Source organism: Coregonus lavaretus (genome assembly GCF_964263955.1).
Source record: "Coregonus lavaretus genome assembly, contig: HAP1_SCAFFOLD_986, whole genome shotgun sequence".
Lineage (NCBI taxonomy): Eukaryota > Metazoa > Chordata > Actinopteri > Salmoniformes > Salmonidae > Coregonus > Coregonus lavaretus.
The window spans coordinates 134,791-155,196 of NW_028161564.1; the positions used below are offsets into that span (position 1 = coordinate 134,791).

The following is a 20,406-nucleotide window of genomic DNA, read 5'->3' on the forward strand; positions in this document are numbered from 1 at the left end:
TTGAATAACTGCAGTTGACGTAGCTAAGTAAATAGAAGAATACTCGTATTGCCATGTGGATGGCTCTTAAAAGAGCATTTGGTTGTGCATATGCCTTCACATGCCTGAATTCCTCCAGGGGCAGTCCCAGATGGCCCTGGTCACCCAACCTTGCAGTGTCCTACATGGTAACTGTAGGCAATCGTTTTGAAGGAATCTCCAGTTACAAGGTATCTGTAGGAATATGGAAGATAATGTCATTATTAGACTTTTCCATCACCAGGTCATTGTGGATTACTAAAGTATAATATCCCTTATAACAAATCATGAAAACATTGGATAGATGTGTAGCATGTGACAATAGCAGGATCATATAAAGGATAGCGTCACAAATGAATACATAAATATGACTTAAAGCTTGATGATGACTTGATCATTTGAATCAGCTGTGTAGTGGTAAGGCAAAAACAAAAATGTGCACCCCTTTGAGTCCCCAGGACCACGACTGAGATATGATCCTGCTATTGTCACATGCTACACATGCACATATCTATCCAATGTTATCACACACCTGCATTTTGGAGCTGCCTTAACAGACCATGTTTGTATGCGGCTTTATTAACTTAATTATTATTTAATTTTTTACATTGTTTGCAAACTGGTATGTGATACGTATTAATGCCAAAATAACATGCAAAACAGGCTAAAATGTGGGGCTCAAAACAGGGGCTCTGCCCCACTTGACCTGAATGACGGATCGCCACTGCTGTGGATGTCAGTCAGCTGAGAGATCCTGAAACACTAATTGTGAAAAAGGTTGATTTTGTTGCGTTTTTTTGCGAAGGTGATTAATTGTGCAGGTCAAACTAACAAAACAATCGAAGAAACTGGAAATCATTGTTAAAGCGGCTAAAAGGTTCTTGGATCTCCAGGATTTCACGGCTGAAACATTGCAGGGAATACTGTCTGAAGATGCTTCCCCCTCTCAGGCCCCAGAGCCTGTGTAGGGATCAGAGTAAGCTACATTTGACTGTGAAGGAGTACATTGACTTTTGTTTTGTTTTTTGAGAATAATATGAGTGTTTAATTTTTATCTTTATTTTTTGGTTAAAGTATCTCCGTTTTTACCCCACCCAGTAGATGGCGGCAATACACATTTTTGGATGTAGTCCACCAATAAAACCTTAAAGAAGAAGAAGCCAGACCGTTGAATAAAATTATATTTACACTTTTTCAATCTCTTCACGCATTGCACAATATTGCACAATATGTCAACAATAGCCGAACGAAGGTAGTCGACCGAAGCACGTTTCCAAATATGTTTTATATCTAAACCAAGAGATAGACCACAGCCCATCGTTTCCAATGGAACAAATTAGTCATAGTGGGCAGAACAAGCAATGAGATGGGCATAGCCAAGCACGAGCTAGCGAGATCCTATTGGCGCGTTGTAGCATCATCTGCATATTTCCGTTAGGGAACGCCTCCTCTGAAGTGCGCGTATGCCATAACTCAATTCGCCTTTGCACTCCTTCTAAACAACGCGATTTTAAAAAACTTTTGCAAAGGGAAAAGTCTACAAAACTTAGTCCACTCTGTTCATAACAGATTATAGTTTTGGGAACAGAAAACTGTATTGAGATCAAATGTTTCAAATCTGCAGAATGTCGGCCAAAATCCATCTCGTTCCATCTTCTCCCACTGCTGGCCAGTGTGCTTCCTCTCACTACCATATTTAGTAGTGAGCGGAAACGCTAGGCAGATGCTTCCTATTTATACATCCGGGGAAATATCTGTCTCCTCGCAATCAGCTGTGGTTCGGTTAGGCTCGGCGATATTGTGCTAGTGTATTATGTCACGTGCCAATGGCATCAGTATCAAAACAAATAAATAAAAAGGAAATACCAATAATGTACAGACCAGTTTACTGAAAATCGGGCTAATAACACTTCCCCGTGGATAGTTGGTCTCAGACCTCCTACATAAAGACAAAATCCGCAGACAACAGGTAATGTACGTTCAAAGGAAGTTTATTCAACAGTCTGATTTGTGAAGTGACATTCACAAAAAGTGAGCCTACATGAGAGAGAAGTCCTTCACTCGGATTACAGTTAACATATTATTTTACCCATTGGTCAAAAGTATAGATAAGACTCTTATTCTGAAGGATTCCAAAAATCCGTGACCCGGAAAGTACTTAGTTATTCTTGTCTGCTTCACAGCGGTAGTACTGAGAATATACCGGGGAGTGAAACACACATTTGCCGGCAGAACAACACCGAAAGAGCGGCAAACGGTTCACGTTTATGGTTCGAAGAACAAACGTCAAGTAATTGTTATTTGCGTGGCATCTGATGACGACGAGAAACTCGGAACGACTGAGGTAGCATTAAAACCGTTCAGGAATAGGAGCCGTCTGTCGAGTCTCCGAGAAATATTTTCAGAGACTTCAGTTTTTTTAAATAAATATTTTTGTCTGCTGGGAATATTTAGTGCTCCGACGAACATAAAGAGATACGTTGTTTAACTTGTGCGGGTTGACAACAACGGGGGCAATTTGGGAGGACCTCTGGTTAAGTGGATACCGCAAGCGGCCCGTGTCCACATCAGCGACAAAAGCCAGGGTGTCGGCTTGAGAGTCGTCGGGTGGAAAATCTCCAACACCGGAGCGTCAGCGCTGAATAAATAGCGTCGTATGAACAGGAGCTGCGCCGAGATTTGACCATTGGGAGCCGGGGAGTATCCGGACAGAGACCTCATGAATGGAAATCGGAACTTCAGGTATATTCTTACACCCGTCTGTCAACCCCCTTATTAAATTGTTATAATAATAATATGCCATTTAGCAGACGCTTTTATCGAAAGCGACTTAGTCATGCGTGCATACATTTTTGTGTATGGGTGGTCCCGGGGATCGAACCCACTACCTTGGCGTTACAAGCGCCGTGCTCTACCAGCTGATCTACAGAGGACCACTTTAAGGATCTCTTTAAATTTGGTGTTGAAGTTTTGTAGGCTGACTACCAGTTTAATTCCTTAAAGGATAGCGTACAATCAGGCCTACTGTACCAATCAGATTAATTTAAATATAAACTAATTCAGTCCTTTCACTGTACTGTCTGGGTTAGAAAACTCATTTGGGTGACCAGACATACCGTCTTTGGTAAGATTGTTTGCTGGTTGGTAGCCTCTGCCGAGTCCCCTTCAACCGAGGGGTCCAGCTGCGACATTATCTCTCAGAGCAGTTATCCCTCAGGGTCTCTATGCTGCCACCTATTGATATGTAATCTCTCAGGAAAAGTGGGGGTTTCGAAAGGAGTGGACGTTTTGAAAGGAACCATAGAGGGCTTGCAGTTGCGTCACAAATCACCTTGCAACCACACCAAGCGTAATGTTGGAAGACCAAACTCAGTCTGTTGAAGGCCCTCCAATCGTCCACATGACTGGCTGCGTTTTGCTACCACCATAAACTTCGGGAAGATTGCCCATTATTTCGTTTTACTAAGGACCCAGAAAACGGATGCAGTGGTAGAACCTATTCAAGTAAGTAAATATGTTTTGAAAATGATCAATGTATTATTAGCTAGCTAGCTAGCTAACTTGCTACAGAAACTTAGTTAGTGTGCAGTGCAGGCTAACTCAAATGAGCTGCTAACGTATGTTCTCTAGTTCGTTAGCTAGCTAACTGTACGTACTGTATAGGTAACTAGCTACGTGAAGTAAATATCACCAGCGTACTAACTTCATGTTAACTATCTTGATGTATTTTTCGTTGTAACTCCAAATGCATTTGTAGCTAGGTACTGTAGATGGCTAACTAACAGCCATGGAAGAGGGTGAATGGATTAGCTACCACTTCCAGCTGTCAGAGAAGCAAGGGAGAGTAGGCTACACTGGATAGGGCAGGTAACTTTGTGGGAGGACATTATGAAACTATTCTCCAGTTCCAGTCCCTAGCGAGAAACAGAGAGATATAGCAACATAATATTCAGGGATGTCTAACTTTAGTATAATGCAGCCTGTTTCTTTGTGTTTTCTGTCTTCAGATACAGAGAGCCGTCAAACCCTTGTCTGCAGATGAAGTGGACCCAATGAATGTCCCAAGAGGATAAGGGTACATGCTTGTATACCATAGATTATATGTTAGCACATTTTGTGAACAAAAACAGTTTAAAAGTCACACAATGTATAAACCTATTATAACTGGAGCAGGCCAACCCTGCTGGGTGTGCAGGCTTCTGTTCCAGCCCAGCACGAACGCACCTGATTCAATGCATTAAACCTAATTAGTTAATAATCAAGTGTGCTATTGCTGGGCTGGAGCAGAAGTCTGCACACCCAGTAGATCAGCGATCAGTGGAGCGAGGTTGGTCACCTCTGGTATTTTTTTATTTTGAACCTGAAATTGTTTTAGTAATAATAGCCTACTTGTTACTAAAATGTCTAACCTTTTACATATGAGTTAGCTTACTTATACACTTTGAAATGATATGAAAGTGTTGATTCTTTGAAGTGAAGTGTTTAAACTTGTTTTAATTGTTAACTTAACTATTATTCAGGATTAACTAGTGTCAATGTTGAGTAATCACAGATCACAATCCTGCAATAAACAGGGGAAGGGAATCTGTCTCTAATTTAATCTGTTTCTGTGTTGTATTCTCAAATGAACATCACCTTTTTGTTCAGTCATAAGCTCTCCAATTTGTTTTATTTGATTGTCACAATGTATTCAGGATATCAGCCATGTGAACCCATTTTGCAGCTGATAATGGCATGCAATGCCAATGCAGCCATAGGCCTACAGCAGTGGTCCCAATAGCACACACTTTTGTTGTAGCCCCTGACAATATACTTGATCCAACTCATTGAGGGCCTGATGATTAGTTGACAAGTTGAATCAGGTGTGTTTGTCTGCTGCCACAATAAAACTGTACTGTTGGGGGGTACTTGAGGACCGGAGTTGGGAACCACTGTCCTACAGTATGATGGCATTAAAGCCAATTTCAGCTTGATCCGAAATGTGGTCGGAGGCGCCTTATTGATGGTGTGATGCAATTGCGTAGCCTCTGGAGGCACACAGAGGTCAACTTGAGCTCTGTACCGCATCGCCGTGCGCCTCTCAAATTTTTAAATAATGAGGAGGGCTCCGTATATCTCCGCAATGACATGATTGGTTGACGGTAGGTGGGGGTGCGAAGTCCTGTATAAACAAACTCACTTCCTTGACAACTTCCTTCACAACAGCTCTGCGCTGCTCCGCGAAGCACAAGAAGTATGAATGCCATGACTTCTGCAGAGGCTGTGTCACCGTAAATGCTGCACGGCCAATGCAGACTTCGGATTGATCATGCAGCGCCTTTAAGCCTTATGGGGTTTTCAATCCACCCCTTGACATTGTGCATCTGAAGCAGAGAATAGCTTAACTCACACACTGTTTACATATTGTTCAGCTATACGTTCTCAATTAAAAACTATACCAGTAGACAATGTATATGAGGCTAATCATTATACTAGATTCTGTACATGTCGTGTGCTGACGTGACATTTTTTGGTTAAAATAATCCAACCCTTTTAATCTAGGTGGTGAAATGTCTGAAAGCAGGAGATAAGATCCTTAGCTTAAAACATACACCAAGTTCAATGCCAGATACTTTTCTCCAAGAAGGTCTGAGTGGTACTTGGAGGTGCCATTGTGATAACTACAACAATTACATTGTCTATGCTAAATGTGTTTTTAAATGGTAAAGAAAGAAAATAGTTGGGCTATAAGAAATACGTTTTATTCAATGGGGCTAGGCAAAGCAGAGATGACAAAATGCTTTTCATTTCACCCAACCAACAATATAGGCTAAGTACAGTATGTTTACAATATCATAAACTATAGTCTTTTACACGTTCCAAATTACATTTAAAGATATTCATATGGTTTAAGGGGGCACTTTTGTCATGACGACAAGGTGAAGATCCTCTACTCAAATGGCACAACCGACTTGTTCAGATTGACCAAAGCACAGCATATAACAACCATCTCGTGTAATTGAGGGATGTCTCCTTTCATATCTGGAAAAGGACAAAGTAGTAGAAGTAGAAACTGATGCTGCTGTACCATTGCTCATCTTCACAGTGGGAATCCAGTCGACATGGGTGTCTTGATAGAGGTCAGCTGGTGAACCTAGAGTCGTACATAAATGAAAGTACACCTGATGTTAGAATATCACTTCTTCAGGTCAACTATACCGTCAGGACGCTTAATTGTTTGGTTGTTTTAATTCATTCAGGTGTAGTGTCATAAAAATATTACATCTATTGTTGGGCTTGAACAACCAATAGTCAACACAGCAGGTTGTCCTATCCCATTGAGGCCTTTGTCCTATGCTATAATGACCATACATTTTCCCTCTTATGAATAAGGTTCTCAACAAATTATCATATGACTATAAGATAACCATATGTTTTTTTGGGACAATAATGTCCTCCAGGCTATATGGATGTCATATTGTACAATTTGTGTCTCCCCTTTTCATGGTAGTGGCTAGAAGGGATCCAGCTTTTGTCAAATTAACGTCATATTTGACACTTCGTAGCAGATTAGGAGAATTTAGGCAGCAGGTTAGGAAAAGGGTTAGGTTTAGCTACAATGCCCAAAAATTACTTTAGACAATTTTGACAAAAGCTGGATCCCTTCTAGCCAGAACCCCCTTTTTCATAGGCCTAGACTACATGGTTGCATTCAAGACGGTCATTTTTATTGATCTGTTGTCAGTAGAGTAGAGTAGGCCACCGTCATATTAAAAAGTGTAGTAGAATTGCATGAAATGTTTATCAAAGGCCACGTTTTTCCTGCGCAAAGGAAACGTCTCTGATATAGCATATAAACCTATGCTGCTACGCGCTTATTAATAGCCTAAATTATCACTATCAAATCTACTCATAACATTTGGAATAGTAGGCTTATATTTGTCTGCAAATGCGATGATGGAGGCATGCAATGCTTTGTTATAAAGGTAAATTTGTGGTGAAAAATAGCTTCCCCAAAACTTAGCTCACGCGACACGTTCTAATTGCTTGACTACAAGCGATCTACAGTAGCTAGCTAATTTTGACTTACTTAGTGTTGTTGTTAACACCTGCTTAGCATAACAGCCAAACTCGAAATCGATCAGACTTTACTTACCAGTGATGAAATTATCGTAGCAGACCCGTTACTGACAGCTGTCTGGGTTCAGGTCTTTACGGGCAAAAAGGTTTCTTCGCTTTTGTCAGTTCTTGAGTCATATCTTGGTGTCACCAATGGTTTTTCATGATTGCGGGGAATCTGTAAACATCTTTCTGTTTCGTTGTCTTTCCTGCCTTGTTAGAGCAGCCAAATACTCTACAGAAAATGACCGTGGTAATGAAACAACTAGTTTTAGGTACTGTTACTCGGCTGTTAATTAATGTGCTGCTCTTCCTACATGGCTGTCAACTGCAAGCCCTCTATATAAGGAGAAGTGGGGGTCTCAAAAGTTGCCACTCGACGTCGTTTGGGTTATCGGACGTAAGTCATAGTCTGCAGAAATGACAGTAAGGAATTTCAGTTATTCATAAAAATAAATATTCACTGTGAGCTGTCTTTGAACATTACCTACCGGTAGCCATGTATGTAACATTACGTTTTTCGTCAATGCTAGCTAACGTTAGCTACCTTAACTTATAAAAAATTCATGCATTTTACAATGTATTATTCAATATTTGAAATAATAATAATAATAACTGAAATGTCAAGTCATGGCGGTTCTAGTAGTTATGGAATTCCAGCGCTTCTAGTGTTAAAAGACTCCTTGAAAAACCCCACTTCTCCTTATATGGTTCCTTTCGACAACCCCACTTTTCCTGAGAGATCAATGCACTGAGAGATTACATATCAGTAGGTGGCAGCATAGAGACCTGAGGGATGACTGCTCTGAGAGATGAATATGCAGCTGGACCCTATTGCATCAACCGGATGTTCGGGTTTTCAGGGGAAATCCAAAAAGAGCCCGTGACGTGACTTCCGCTTTTGGACGTTAACAAGGCAACACTCCCATCTTAACTCCTCCACATTTACTCGATTGGTTGAACAGGGCAGAAGAGAACCTCCTCAGTCAGCTTTTTTAATTTTTCTCTTCTCGTCAAGACCAGTATGTAGGGGATGTACACTGAACAAAAATATAAACGCAACATGTAGTGTTGATCCCATGTTTCATGAGCTGAAAGAAAAATCCCAGAAATGTTCCATCCCTGTTAGTGAGCATTTCTCCTTTGCCAAGATAATCCATCCACCTGACAGGTGTGGCATATCAATAATCTGATTTAAACCGCATGATCATTACACAGGTGCACCTTGTCTGGGGACAATAAAAGGCCACTCTAAAATGTGCAGTTGTGTCACACAACACAATGACACAGATGTCTTAAGTTTTGAGGGAGCATGCAATTGGCATGCTGACTGCAGGAATGTCCACCAGAGCTGTTACCAGATAATTTAATGTTCATTTCTCTACCATAAGCTGCCTCCAACGTTGTTTTAGAGAATTTGGCAGTACGTCCAACCGGCCTTACAACCCTAGACCACGTGTAACCACGCTAGCCCAGGACCTCCACATCCGTCTTCTTCACCTGCAGGATCGTCTGAGGAGTATTTCTGTCTGTAATAAAGCCCTTTTGTGTGGAAAAACTATTTTGTGGGCCTGGCTCCCTAGTGGGTGGGCCTGGCTGCCAAGTGGGTGGGCTTTTGCCCTCCAAGGACCACCACATGGCTGCACCCCTGCCCAGTCATGTAAAATCCATAGATTAGGGCCTAATTTATTTATTTCAATTGACTGATTTCCTTAACTCAGTAAATTATTTGGAATTGTTGCATGTTGCGTTTTATATTTTTAAGTATAGTTTCAGGCGTTTCTTTTACGCCTGCTATGTTAGGGTAGCCGGTTGGTAAACGCCATGTGCAAACCAGTCTCACTCGTTTTGCAGACGGCTGTCATAGGCAGGTGGAAGCCCGTCAGGTGTGCCTCATCATCTGGAGCCTGTGAGAGACTGGCTGGTTGTGTGTGTATAGTTGGCTGTTTTGGAGGTTGCCTGCCTGCCTTCCACACCATCTGGTGTCAGAAGTTATTGAATGGTGCTCACTGTAGCCTCACTTAATTAACAATCAGTTCAGCCACAAAGTCTAACTATCACCTAGGGGCAGCTGCTTTGCGAGAAATGGTTGTTGGCATACTTTTGAGCTGTCAACATTGAAACCAACCATGATTGGAGATGGATGTGATTTGTGCTGTCTGCTTTCTTAACACTCATTCGACACAGTCTGGTGGATCGGCATGTTTTCCGAAGAACAGGATGACGGCTTACAAGACTATGGGAATCAGGAGGCCATGTCATGAGGTTAATAGGGTCCACCTTATTCTATCAGTTTAACATCAAATCTTAAAGCTGCAACGTTTTGGGCGACCTGACCAAATTCACATAGAAATATGAGTTATAGCTCTGTCATTCTCATCGAAAGCAAGTCTAAGAAGCGGTAGATCTGTTCTATGTGCGCTATTTCTATACTTCCCGTTAAGTTTAGTTTTTACGTCTTTCACTTACAGCTTCAAACAGCTGAAAAACTATTTTTGGTTATGGAAAATATACACTACCGTTCAAAAGTTTGGGGTCACTTCGAAATGTCCTTGTTTTTGAAAGAAAAGCAAAAAAAATTGTCCATTTAAAATAACATCAAATTGATCAGAAATACAGTGTAGACATTGTTAATGTTGTAAATGGCTATTGTAGCTGGAAACGGCTGATTTTTTAATGGAATATCTACATGGGCGTACAGAGGCCCATTATCAGCAACCATCAGTCCAGTGTTCCAATGGCACGTTGTGTTTGCTAATCCAAGTTTATCATTTTAAAAGGCAAATTGATCATTAGAAAACCCTTTTCCAATTATGTTAGCACAGCTGAAAACGGACTAGTTCTTGAGACTAGTTGAGTATCTGGAGCACTGCATCTCAGTGCTTGAGGCGTCACTACAGACCCCCTGGTTCGATTCCAGGTTGTATCACAACCGGCCGTGATTGGGAGTCCCATAGGGCGGCGCACAATTGGTCCAGCGTCGTCCGTGTTTGGCCGGTGTAGGCCGTCATTGTAAATAAGAATTTGTTCTTAACTGACTTGCCTAGTTAAATAAAGGTAAAATAAATAAAATAAAGTAAATCAGCAATTGTGGTTTCGATTACAGGATCAAAATGGCCAGAAACAAAGAACTTTCTTCTGAAACTCGTCAGTCTATTCTTGTTCTGAGAAATGAAGGCTATTCCATGCGAGAAATTGCCAAGAAACTGAAGATCTCGTACAACGCTGTGTATTACTCCCTTCACAGAACAGGGCAAACTGGCTCTAACCAGAATAGAAAGAGGAGTGGGAGGCCCCGGTGCACAACTGAGCAAGAGGACAAATTATATTAGTGTCTAGTTTGAGAAACCGATGCCTCACAGGTCCTCAACTGGCAGCTTCATTAAATAGTACCCACAAAACACCAGTCTCAACGTCAACAGTGAAGAGGCGACTCTGGGATGCTGACCTTCTAGGCAGAGTTGCAAAGAAAAAGCCATATCTCAGACTGGCTAATAAAAAGAAAAGATTAAGATGGGCAAAAGAACACAGACACTGGACAGAGGAAGATTGGAAAAAAGTGTTATGGACAGACGAATCGAAGTTTGAGGTGTTCGGATCACAAAGAAGAACATTTGTGAGACGCAGACCAAATGACAAGATGCTGGAGGAGTGCTTGATGCCATCTGTCAAGCATGGTGGAGGCAATGTGATGGTCTGGGGGTGCTTTGGTGGTGGTAAAGTGGGAGATTTGTACAGGGTAAAAGGGATCTTGAAGAAGGAAGGCTATCACGCCATTTTTGCAACGCCATGCCATACCCTGTGGACGGCGCTTGATTGGAGCTAATTTCCTCCTACAAAAGGACAATGACCCAAATCACAGCTCCAAACTATGCAATAACTATTTAGGGAAGAAGCAGTCAGCTGGTATTCTGTCTATAATGGAGTGGCCAGCACAGTCACCGGATCTCAACCCTATTGAGCTGTTGTGGGAGCAGCTTGACCGTATCCAACTTGTGGGAGTTGCTTCTGGAAGCATGGGGTGAAATCTCTTCAGATTACCTCAACAAAATGACAACTAGAATGCCAAAGGTCTGCAAGGCTGTAAAGGCCACAATTATTATTTATATTAAAAATCATTATTTGTAACCTTGTCAATGACTATATTTCCTATGCATTTTGCTATATTTCCTATTCAAACTCATTTCATGTATGTTTTCATGGAAAACAAGAACATTTCTAAGTGACCCCAAATTTTTGAATGGTAGTGTATTTCACAAATATACAGTGGGGGAAAAAAGTATTTAGTCAGCCACCAATTGTGCAAGTTCTCCCACTTAAAAAGATGAGAGGCCTGTAATTTTCATCATAGGTACACGTCAACTATGACAGACAAAATGAGAAAAAAATATCCAGAAAATCACATTGTAGGATTTTTAATGAATTTATTTGCAAATTATGGTGGAAAATAAGTATTTGGTCACCTACAAACAAGCAAGATTTCTGGCTCTCACAGACCTGTAACTTCTTCTTTAAGAGGCTCCTCTGTCCTCCACTCGTTACCTGTATTAATGGCACCTGTTTGAACTTGTTATCAGTATAAAAGACACCTGTCCACAACCTCAAACAGTCACACTCCAAACTCCACTATGGCCAAGACCAAAGAGCTGTCAAAGGACACCAGAAACAAAATTGTAGACCTGCACCAGGCTGGGAAGACTGAATCTGCAATAGGTAAGCAGCTTGGTTTGAAGAAATCAACTGTGGGAGCAATTATTAGGAAATGGAAGACATACAAGACCACTGATAATCTCCCTCGATCTGGGGCTCCACGCAAGATCTCACCCCGTGGGGTCAAAATGATCACAAGAACGGTGAGCAAAAATCCCAGAACCACACGGGGGGACCTAGTGAATGACCTGCAGAGAGCTGGGACCAAAGTAACAAAGCCTACCATCAGTAACACACTACGCCGCCAGGGACTCAAATCCTGCAGTGCAAGACGTGTCCCCCTGCTTAAGCCAGTACATGTCCAGGCCCATCTGAAGTTTGCTAGAGTGCATTTGGATGATCCAGAAGAGGATTGGGAGAATGTCATATGGTCAGATGAAACCAAAATATAACTTTTTGGTAAACTCAACTTGTCGTGTTTGGAGGACAAAGAATGCTGAGTTGCATCCAAAGAACACCATACCTACTGTGAAGCATGGGGGTGGAAACATCATGCTTTGGGGCTGTTTTTCTGCAAAGGGACCAGGACGACTGATCCGTGTAAAGGAAAGAATGAATGGGGCCATGTATCGTGAGATTTTGAGTGAAAACCTCCTTCCATCAGCAAGGGCATTGAAGATGAAATGTAGCTGGGTCTTTCAGCATGACAATGATCCCAAACACACCGCCAGGGCAACGAAGGAGTGGCTTCGTAACAAGCATTTCAAGGTCCTGGAGTGGCCTAGCCAGTCTCCAGATCTCAACCCCATAGAAAATCTTTGGAGGGAGTTGAAAGTCTGTGTTGCCCAGCGACAGCCCCAAAACATCACTGCTCTAGAGGAGATCTGCATGGAGGAATGGGCCAAAATACCAGCAACAGTGTATGAAAACCTTGTGAAGACTTACAGAAAACGTTTGACCTGTGTCATTGCCAACAAAGGGTATATAACAAAGTATTGAGAAACTTTTGATATTGACCAAATACTTATTCTCCACCATAATTTGCAAATAAATTAATTAAAATTCCTACAATGTGATTTTCTGGAGAAAAAAAATCTCAATTTGTCTGTCATAGTTGACGTGTACCTATGATGAAAATTACAGGCCTCTCATCTTTTTAAGTGGGAGAACTTGCACAATTGGTGGCTGACTAAATACTTTTTTCCCCCACTGTATTTCTCTACACTATAATTGCTTGTCTTGTAACATAAACTGAAATTAGGCGAACTATTACAATTTTAGCAACCAGGAAATGGCGGAGCGATTTCTGCTTAGTTCAGCGTTAATCTATATGTGGTGTCTTAAATTAGGCCTGGTAGATAAATGATGAATAGATAAATAAAGTTGCCTACTTCCTCCAAAGGACACTCTGTGCTGTATTTTAGGGAAATATATATACATACATACATACATACATACATACATACATACATACATACATACATACATACATACATACATACATACATACATACATACATACATACATACAGTAGGGAGAACAAGTATTTGCAGGTTTTCCTACTTACAAAGCATGTAGAGGTCTGTCATTTTTATCATAGGTACACTTCAACTGTGAGAGACGGAATCTAAAACAAAAATCCAGAAAATCACATTGAATGATTTTTAAGTAATTAATTTGCATTTTACTGCATGACATAAATATTTGATCACCTACCAACCAGTAAGAATTCCGGCTCTCACAGACCTGTTCGTTTTTCTTTAAGAAGCCCTCCTGTTCTCCACTCATTACCTGTATTAACTGCACCAGTTTGAACTCATTACCTGTATAAAAGACACCTGTCCACACACTCAATCAAACAGACTCCAACCTCTCCACAATGGCCAAGACCAGAGAGCTGTGTAAGGACATCAGGGATAAAATTGTAGACCTGCACAAGGCTGGGATGGGCTACAGGACAATAGGCAAGCAGCTTGGTGAGAAGGCAACAACTGTTGGTGCAATTATTAGAAAATGGAAGAAGTTCAAGATGACGGTCAATCACCCTCGGTCTGGGGCTCCATGCAAGATCTCACCTTGTGGGGCATCAATGATCATGAGGAAGGTGAGGGATCAGCCCAGAACTACACGGCAGGACCTGGTCAATGACCTGAAGAGAGCTGGGACCACAGTCTCAAAGAAAACCATTAGTAACACACTACGCCGTCATGGATTAAAATCCTGCAGCGCACGCAAGGTCCCCCTGCTCAAGCCAGCGCATGTCCAGGCCCGTCTGAAGTTTGCCAATGACCATCTGGATGATCCAGAGGAGGAATGGGAGAAGGTCATGTGGTCTGATGAGACAAAAATAGAGCTTTTTGGTCTAAACTCCACTCGCCGTGTTTGGAGGAAGAAGAAGGATGAGTACAACCCCAAGAACACCATCCCAACCGTGAAGCGTGGAGGTGGAAACATTCTTTGGGGATGCTTTTCTGCAAAGGGGACAGGACGACTGCACCGTATTGAGGGGAGGATGGATGGGGCCATGTATCGCGAGATCTTGGCCAACAACCTCCTTCCCTCAATAAGAGCATTGAAGATGGGTCGTGGCTGGGTCTTCAAGCATGACAACGACCCGAAACACACAACCAGGGCAACTAAGGAGTGGCTCCGTAAGAAGCATCTCAAGGTCCTGGAGTGGCCTAGCCAGTCTCCAGACCTGAACCCAATAGAAAAACTTTGGAGGGAGCTGAAAGTCCGTATTGCCCTTTGACAGCCCCGAAACCTGAAGGATCTGGAGAAGGTCTGTATGGAGGAGTGGGCCAAAATCCCTGCTGCAGTGTGTGCAAACCTGGTCAAGACCTACAGGAAACATATGATCTCTGTAATTGCAAACAAAGGTTTCTGTACCAAATATTAAGTTCTGCTTTTCTGATGTATCAAATACTTATGTCATGCAATAAAATGCAAATTAATTACTTAATCATACAATGTGATTTTCTGGACTTTTGTTTTAGATTCCATCTCTCACAGTTGAAGTGTACCTATGATAAAAATTACAGACCTCTACATGCTTTGTAAGTAGGAAAACCTGCAAAATCGGCAGTGTATCAAATACTTGTTCTCCCCACTGTATATACAGTTGAAGTCAGAAGTTTACATACACCTTATCCAAATATATTTAAACAGGAAACTTCACAATTCCTGACATTTAATCCTAGTAAAAATTCCCTGTCTTAGGTCAGTTAGGATCACCACTTTATTTTAAGAATGTGAAATGTCAGAATAATAGCAGAGTGATTTATTTCAGCTTTTATTTCTTAAATCACATTCCAAGTGGGTCAGAAGTTTACATACACTCAATTAGTATTTGGTAGCATTGCCTTTAAATTGTTTAACTTGGGTCAAACGTTTCAGGTAGCCTTCCACAAGCTTCCCACAATAAGTTGGGTGAATTTTGGCCCATTCCTCCTGACAGAGCTGGTGTAACTGAGTCAGATTTGTAGGCCTCGCACACGCTTTTTCAGTTCTGCCCACACATTTTCTATAGGATTGAGGTCAGGGCTTTGTGATGGCCACTCCAATACCTTGACTTTATTGTCCTTAAGCCATTTTGCCACAACTTTGGAAGTATGCTTGGGGTCATTGTCCATTTGGAAGACCAATTTGCGACCAAGCTTTAACTTCCTGACTGATGTCTTGAGATGTTGCTTCAATATATCCACATCATTTTCCTTCCTCATGATGCCATCTATTTTGTGAAGTGCACCAGTCCCTCCAGCAGCAAATCACCCCCACAGCATAATGCTGCTACCCCGTGCTTCACGGTTGGGATGGTGTTCTTCGGCTTGCAAGCAACACCCTTTTTCCTCCAAACATAACGATGGTCGTTATGGCCAAACAGTTCTATTTTTGTTTCATCAGACCAGAGGACATTTCTCCTAAAAGTACGATCTTTGTCCCCATGTGCAGTTGCAAACTGTAGTCTGGCATTTTTATGGTGGTTTTGGAGCAGTGGCTTCTTCCTTGCTGAGCGGCCTTTCAGGTTATGTCGATATAGGACTCGTTTTACAGTGGATATAGATACTTTTGTACCTGTTTCCTCCAGCATCTTCACAAGGTCCTTTGCTGTTGTTCTGGGATTGATTTGCACTTTTCGCACCAAATTACGTTCATCTCTAGGAGACAGAACGCGTCTCCTTCCTGAGTGGTATGACGGCTGCGTGGTCCCATGGTGTTTATACTTGCATACTATTGTTTGTACAGATGAACGTGGTACCTTCAGGCATTTGGAAATTGCTCCCAAGGATGAACCAGACTTGTGGAGGTCTACAATATTTTTTTCTGAGGTCTTGGCTGATTTCTTTTGATTTCCCCATGATGTCAAGCAAAGAGGCACTGAGTTTGAAGGTAGGCCTTGAAATACATCCACGGGTACACCTCCAATTGACTTAAATGATGTCAATTAGCCTAACAGAAGTTTCTAAAGCCATGACATTTTCTGGAATTTTCCAAGCTGTTTAAAGGCACAGTCAACTTAGTGTATGTAAACTTCTGACCCACTGGAATTGTGATACAGTGAATTATAAGTTAAATAATCTGTCTGTAAACAATTGTTGGAAAAAATTACTTGTGTCATGCACAAAGTAGATATCCTAACCGATTTGCTAAAACTCTAGTTTGTTAACAAGAAATGTGTGGAGTGGTTGAAAAACGAGTTTTAATGACTCCAACCTAAGTGTATGTAAACTTCTGACTTCAACTGTATATATCAATTTTACATGCACAGAATGACCCGTGTGTTAATGTGGCGGAGCCAGAGGTAGGATACAGCTGCCGATAGCCCTTGATCATGACTCAGTTCCATTATTTAACACACGAGCCATTGGACGAAGGCATCTCCTGTACAGGGGAGTTTTGTTAAGAGCCCCGACGCTCGGTCTAAACATTAACACGCATTGTTTGCGGTACGGTTTTGGATGCATAAGGACCTTTTTATCTTTTATATCAGCAATAATAAAATAACATAAAAAGCTTAACTTGATACACACCTTTTTATAGGGTTAGTGTTCCCACAGGGCCATATCTCCATGTTACAGCGTGTGTTTATGGAAGACAGAGGGACCACCTGTGCTAATTAGCTATCTAGCATGCTCCGAACACCTGTGTGTAATGGATGAAGGCTGCCAGAATGGTGTCACTGAAAAATACTGTCAGCTGCAACTGTGATCAAGCTGGTTAAAACAGTGTACAGTAAGTGAATATTTTGCATTTGTGAAATTCTTTTTTGATGTGATATGAAAGTAAAGGGCTTTATGTTTCTAGAACCATATTGCAATTGAGAATCGATTCACATTTAGATGTAGTATTTGGCTGTTTTGCCTGCCAGAGCCAGTCTACCAAAGTATTCACACCCCTTTATTTCCCCCCCACATTTTGTTGTGTTACAGTCTGAATTTAAAATGGATTAAATTAAGATTTTGTGTCACTGGCCTACACACAATACTCCATAATGTCAAAGTTGAATTATGTTTGTAGACATTTTAATAAAAAATGAAAAGCTAAAATGTCTTCAGTCAATAAATATTCAACCCCTTTGTTATGGAAAGCCTAAATAAGTTTAGGAGTAAACATTTGCTTAACGAGTCACATAATAAGTTGCATGGACTCACTCCGTGTGCAATAATAGTGTTTAACATGATTTTCGTACCCCACACATACAATTATCTGTAAGGTCCCTCAGCCGAGCAGTGAATTTCAAACACAAAGACCAGGGAGGTTTTCCAATGCCACGCAAAGAAGGGCACCTTGGTAGATGGGTAAAATTTTTTGCAGACATTGACTATTCCTTTGAGCATGGTAAAGTTATTAATTAAACTTTTGGATGGTGTATCAATGCACCCAATCACTACAAAGATACAGGTGTCCTTCCTAACACAGTTGCCGGAGAGGACGTAAACCGCTCAGGGATTTCAACATGAGGCCAAATGGTGACTTTAAAACAGTTACCGAGTTTAATGGCTGTGATAGGAGAACTGAGGATGAATCAACAGCATTGTCACTAACCGTAAGTCGCTCTGGATAAGAGCGTCTGCTAAATGACTAAAATGTAGTTATTCCACAATACTAACCTAAATGTCAGTGAAAAGAAGGAAGCCTGTACAGAAATTTTTTTTTCCAAAATATGCAATAAACTGCAAATCCAACACATCACTGAGTACCACTGTTCATATTTTCAAGCATGGTGGTGGCTGCATCATGTTATGGGTATGCTTGTCATCGGCAAGGACTAGAGTTTTTTAGGATAAAAGAAAAACGGAATAGAGCTAAGCACAGGCAAAATCCTTGAGGAAAACCTGGTTGTCTGCTTTCCAACAGACACTGGGAGACAAATTCACCTTTCAGCAGGACAATAACCTAAAACACAAAGCCAAATATACACTGGAGTTGCTTACCAAGACGACATTAAATGTTCCTGAGTGGCCTAGTTAGTTTTGACTTAAATCGGCTTCAAAATCTATGGTAAGACTTGAAAATGGCTGTCTAGCAATGATCAACAACCAACTTGACAGAGCTTGAAGAATCTTTAAAGAATAATGTGCAAATATTGTACAATCCAGGTGTGCAAAGCTCTTTAGACTTACCCAGAAAGACTCACAGCTGTAATCGTGATTCTAACATGTATTGGCTCAGGGGTGTGAATACTTATGTAAATGAGAGATTTCTGTATTTCATTTTCAATAAATTTTAACCAATTTCTAAAAACATGTTTTCACTTGTCATTATGGGGTATTGTGTGTAGATGGGTGACACCAAATGTGGAATAAGCCAAGGGGTATGAATACTTTCTGAAGGCACTGTAAGGTCCTTGGACCTAAAGGATTAACGGTAGGCTCCTTCGGAGAACATCTTGGGCAAAGCTGCCGAGTGCCTGTACCTGGCTGAACACAACTGTCAGAGTCACTATGATAAAAGCCTACAACTTTCACATGATATTTATTGTGTGCGTTCTGTATGTGTAAGCCAAGAGAGCCCAGGATCCAGAGCTCTGTGTGGGTAGACTTGTGGCCTAACTATACATGGAAGGGGAGGAGAAAGAAGAAGAGGCAGTTAGTTAGCCATCTACACCTCCATTGCTGCCTACTCTTGCACACTTGGTTGTTTCTTGGTAGGTTTAGGTTCAGTAGTTGTTCAGTAGTGCAGTCAGTGTATAAGTTAAGGTTTGAGCATATAGGCTATTTCTGTTCCTGGCTGACAATATTAATTGTCCAACTCACTATTAGACCATCTTCCTTTGATCTTTCCACAGGTAAGCTAAGCTGGACCCTTGATGAGATCAGTGCTTGTTTGTGTCTGTTTTTCCTCCTCTTGTCAGCATGGTCTGCGTTACCATGGAGAAGTGGCAACAACATGGGTGATGTTGGCATGGCTACGACACATGGGTTCGAGTGATAGACACTGGGGGACGCGCCATCACAGACGCTCTCACTTTACTACACCACGTTTCTGGGAGTAGGGTGAAGTTGCCCATAAATGCTGATCTCGGGTCATTTCCCCCATGAGGCCTAATGGTTAAGTTTAGGATTGGGGGGAGGAAAGCTGATCCTAGATCTGTACCTAGGGGAAACTTTATCCCCGAACACTTTACTGCAGGGTCATTCCCTGACCCTGACACAGTGCTATGAACCAGGACAGCCTCACCTTTAGCTTCCCCTTTAGACCTAGTAATATTTTTTCAATTTGAGGTCATAGAGATCCTATAATAAATGTTCTAGATGTCATTCTATGTTTTGAGGTCTACAATATGTGAAGAACACATCCTATTTAACTCGTATGCCTATAATACTCTTTCTTATATTCTTCTTTACACATGATTTTGATTTGAAGTTTTCTGAGTGATGACTCATGTCACTGTATGAGTGGGTGTCATGTATTTTGTGTGGGTGTCAGAGTAGGTAGTTTACAGCTCATCTGAGTCATAAGTGGGGTAGTGTTTGTGTGGTTTTGTGACGTCATGATTACCGGAGTAGTTTCCGACGAGGCTGTCATGAAAGCGCTTTGGTAGAGTATTGGCATAGTGTGGCTGGCACAGCCCTACTCTACTGTCATCCAAAGCTTGTGTTTGTCAGTTAGGAGAATTCAGTGCCTTAACATGGTAAATGTCACCACAAAACGCTGCAGCCTTTAGTGTCAATAGCTCTGGGGAGGAAGAAAAACTAGGCGACTCATGACTCTCCTATTTGATCTCCTCCTTATGTGGGACAATACCCTCACAGGATTTTTATATCCCCCTTGAGCCCCCTGCCTTTCGCCACAATATCTACCACTTCCTATCTACAGTTTGATGTTGCTCTTCCTCTCACTCCCCTGTCTCTCTCTCTCTCTTACTCTTTCTCTTGATCCCTTTCTTTTCCTCTCCTCCCCCACAACCTCTATTTCAGAAGTGTTTTATATTGAGTACTGGCGCCCTCTCTCTCTCCCTCTAGGAGATGTTGGGGCCCAGGCCCTATTCTCAGTGCCTCGGCGGCCTGGCTTTGGCACCATGGGGAAGCCTATCAAGCTACTGGCCAACTGCTTCCAGGTGGATATCCCCAAGATGGACGTCTACCTCTATGAAGTAGACATCAAGCCTGAGAAGTGCCCGCGTCGCGTCAATAGGT

The 20,406-nt window shown here is 41.7% G+C and overlaps 1 protein-coding gene across 1 annotated transcript in view; it reads left to right on the forward strand.

Annotated features, from left to right (window-relative positions):
• Positions 1-1,812: 1,812 nt before the first annotated feature.
• Positions 1,813-20,406, forward strand: part of LOC311120394 (protein argonaute-3-like) — a gene marked incomplete at its 3' end in the record, with an annotated part of 29,456 nt that continues 10,862 nt past the window's right edge. The window contains exons 1-2 of the mRNA XM_084194997.1: positions 1,813-2,760; positions 20,233-20,404. Coding sequence (XP_084051123.1) covers positions 2,742-2,760; positions 20,233-20,404 — 191 coding nt within the window. The 5' untranslated portion in view covers positions 1,813-2,741. The remainder of the gene's footprint in view (positions 2,761-20,232; positions 20,405-20,406) is intronic.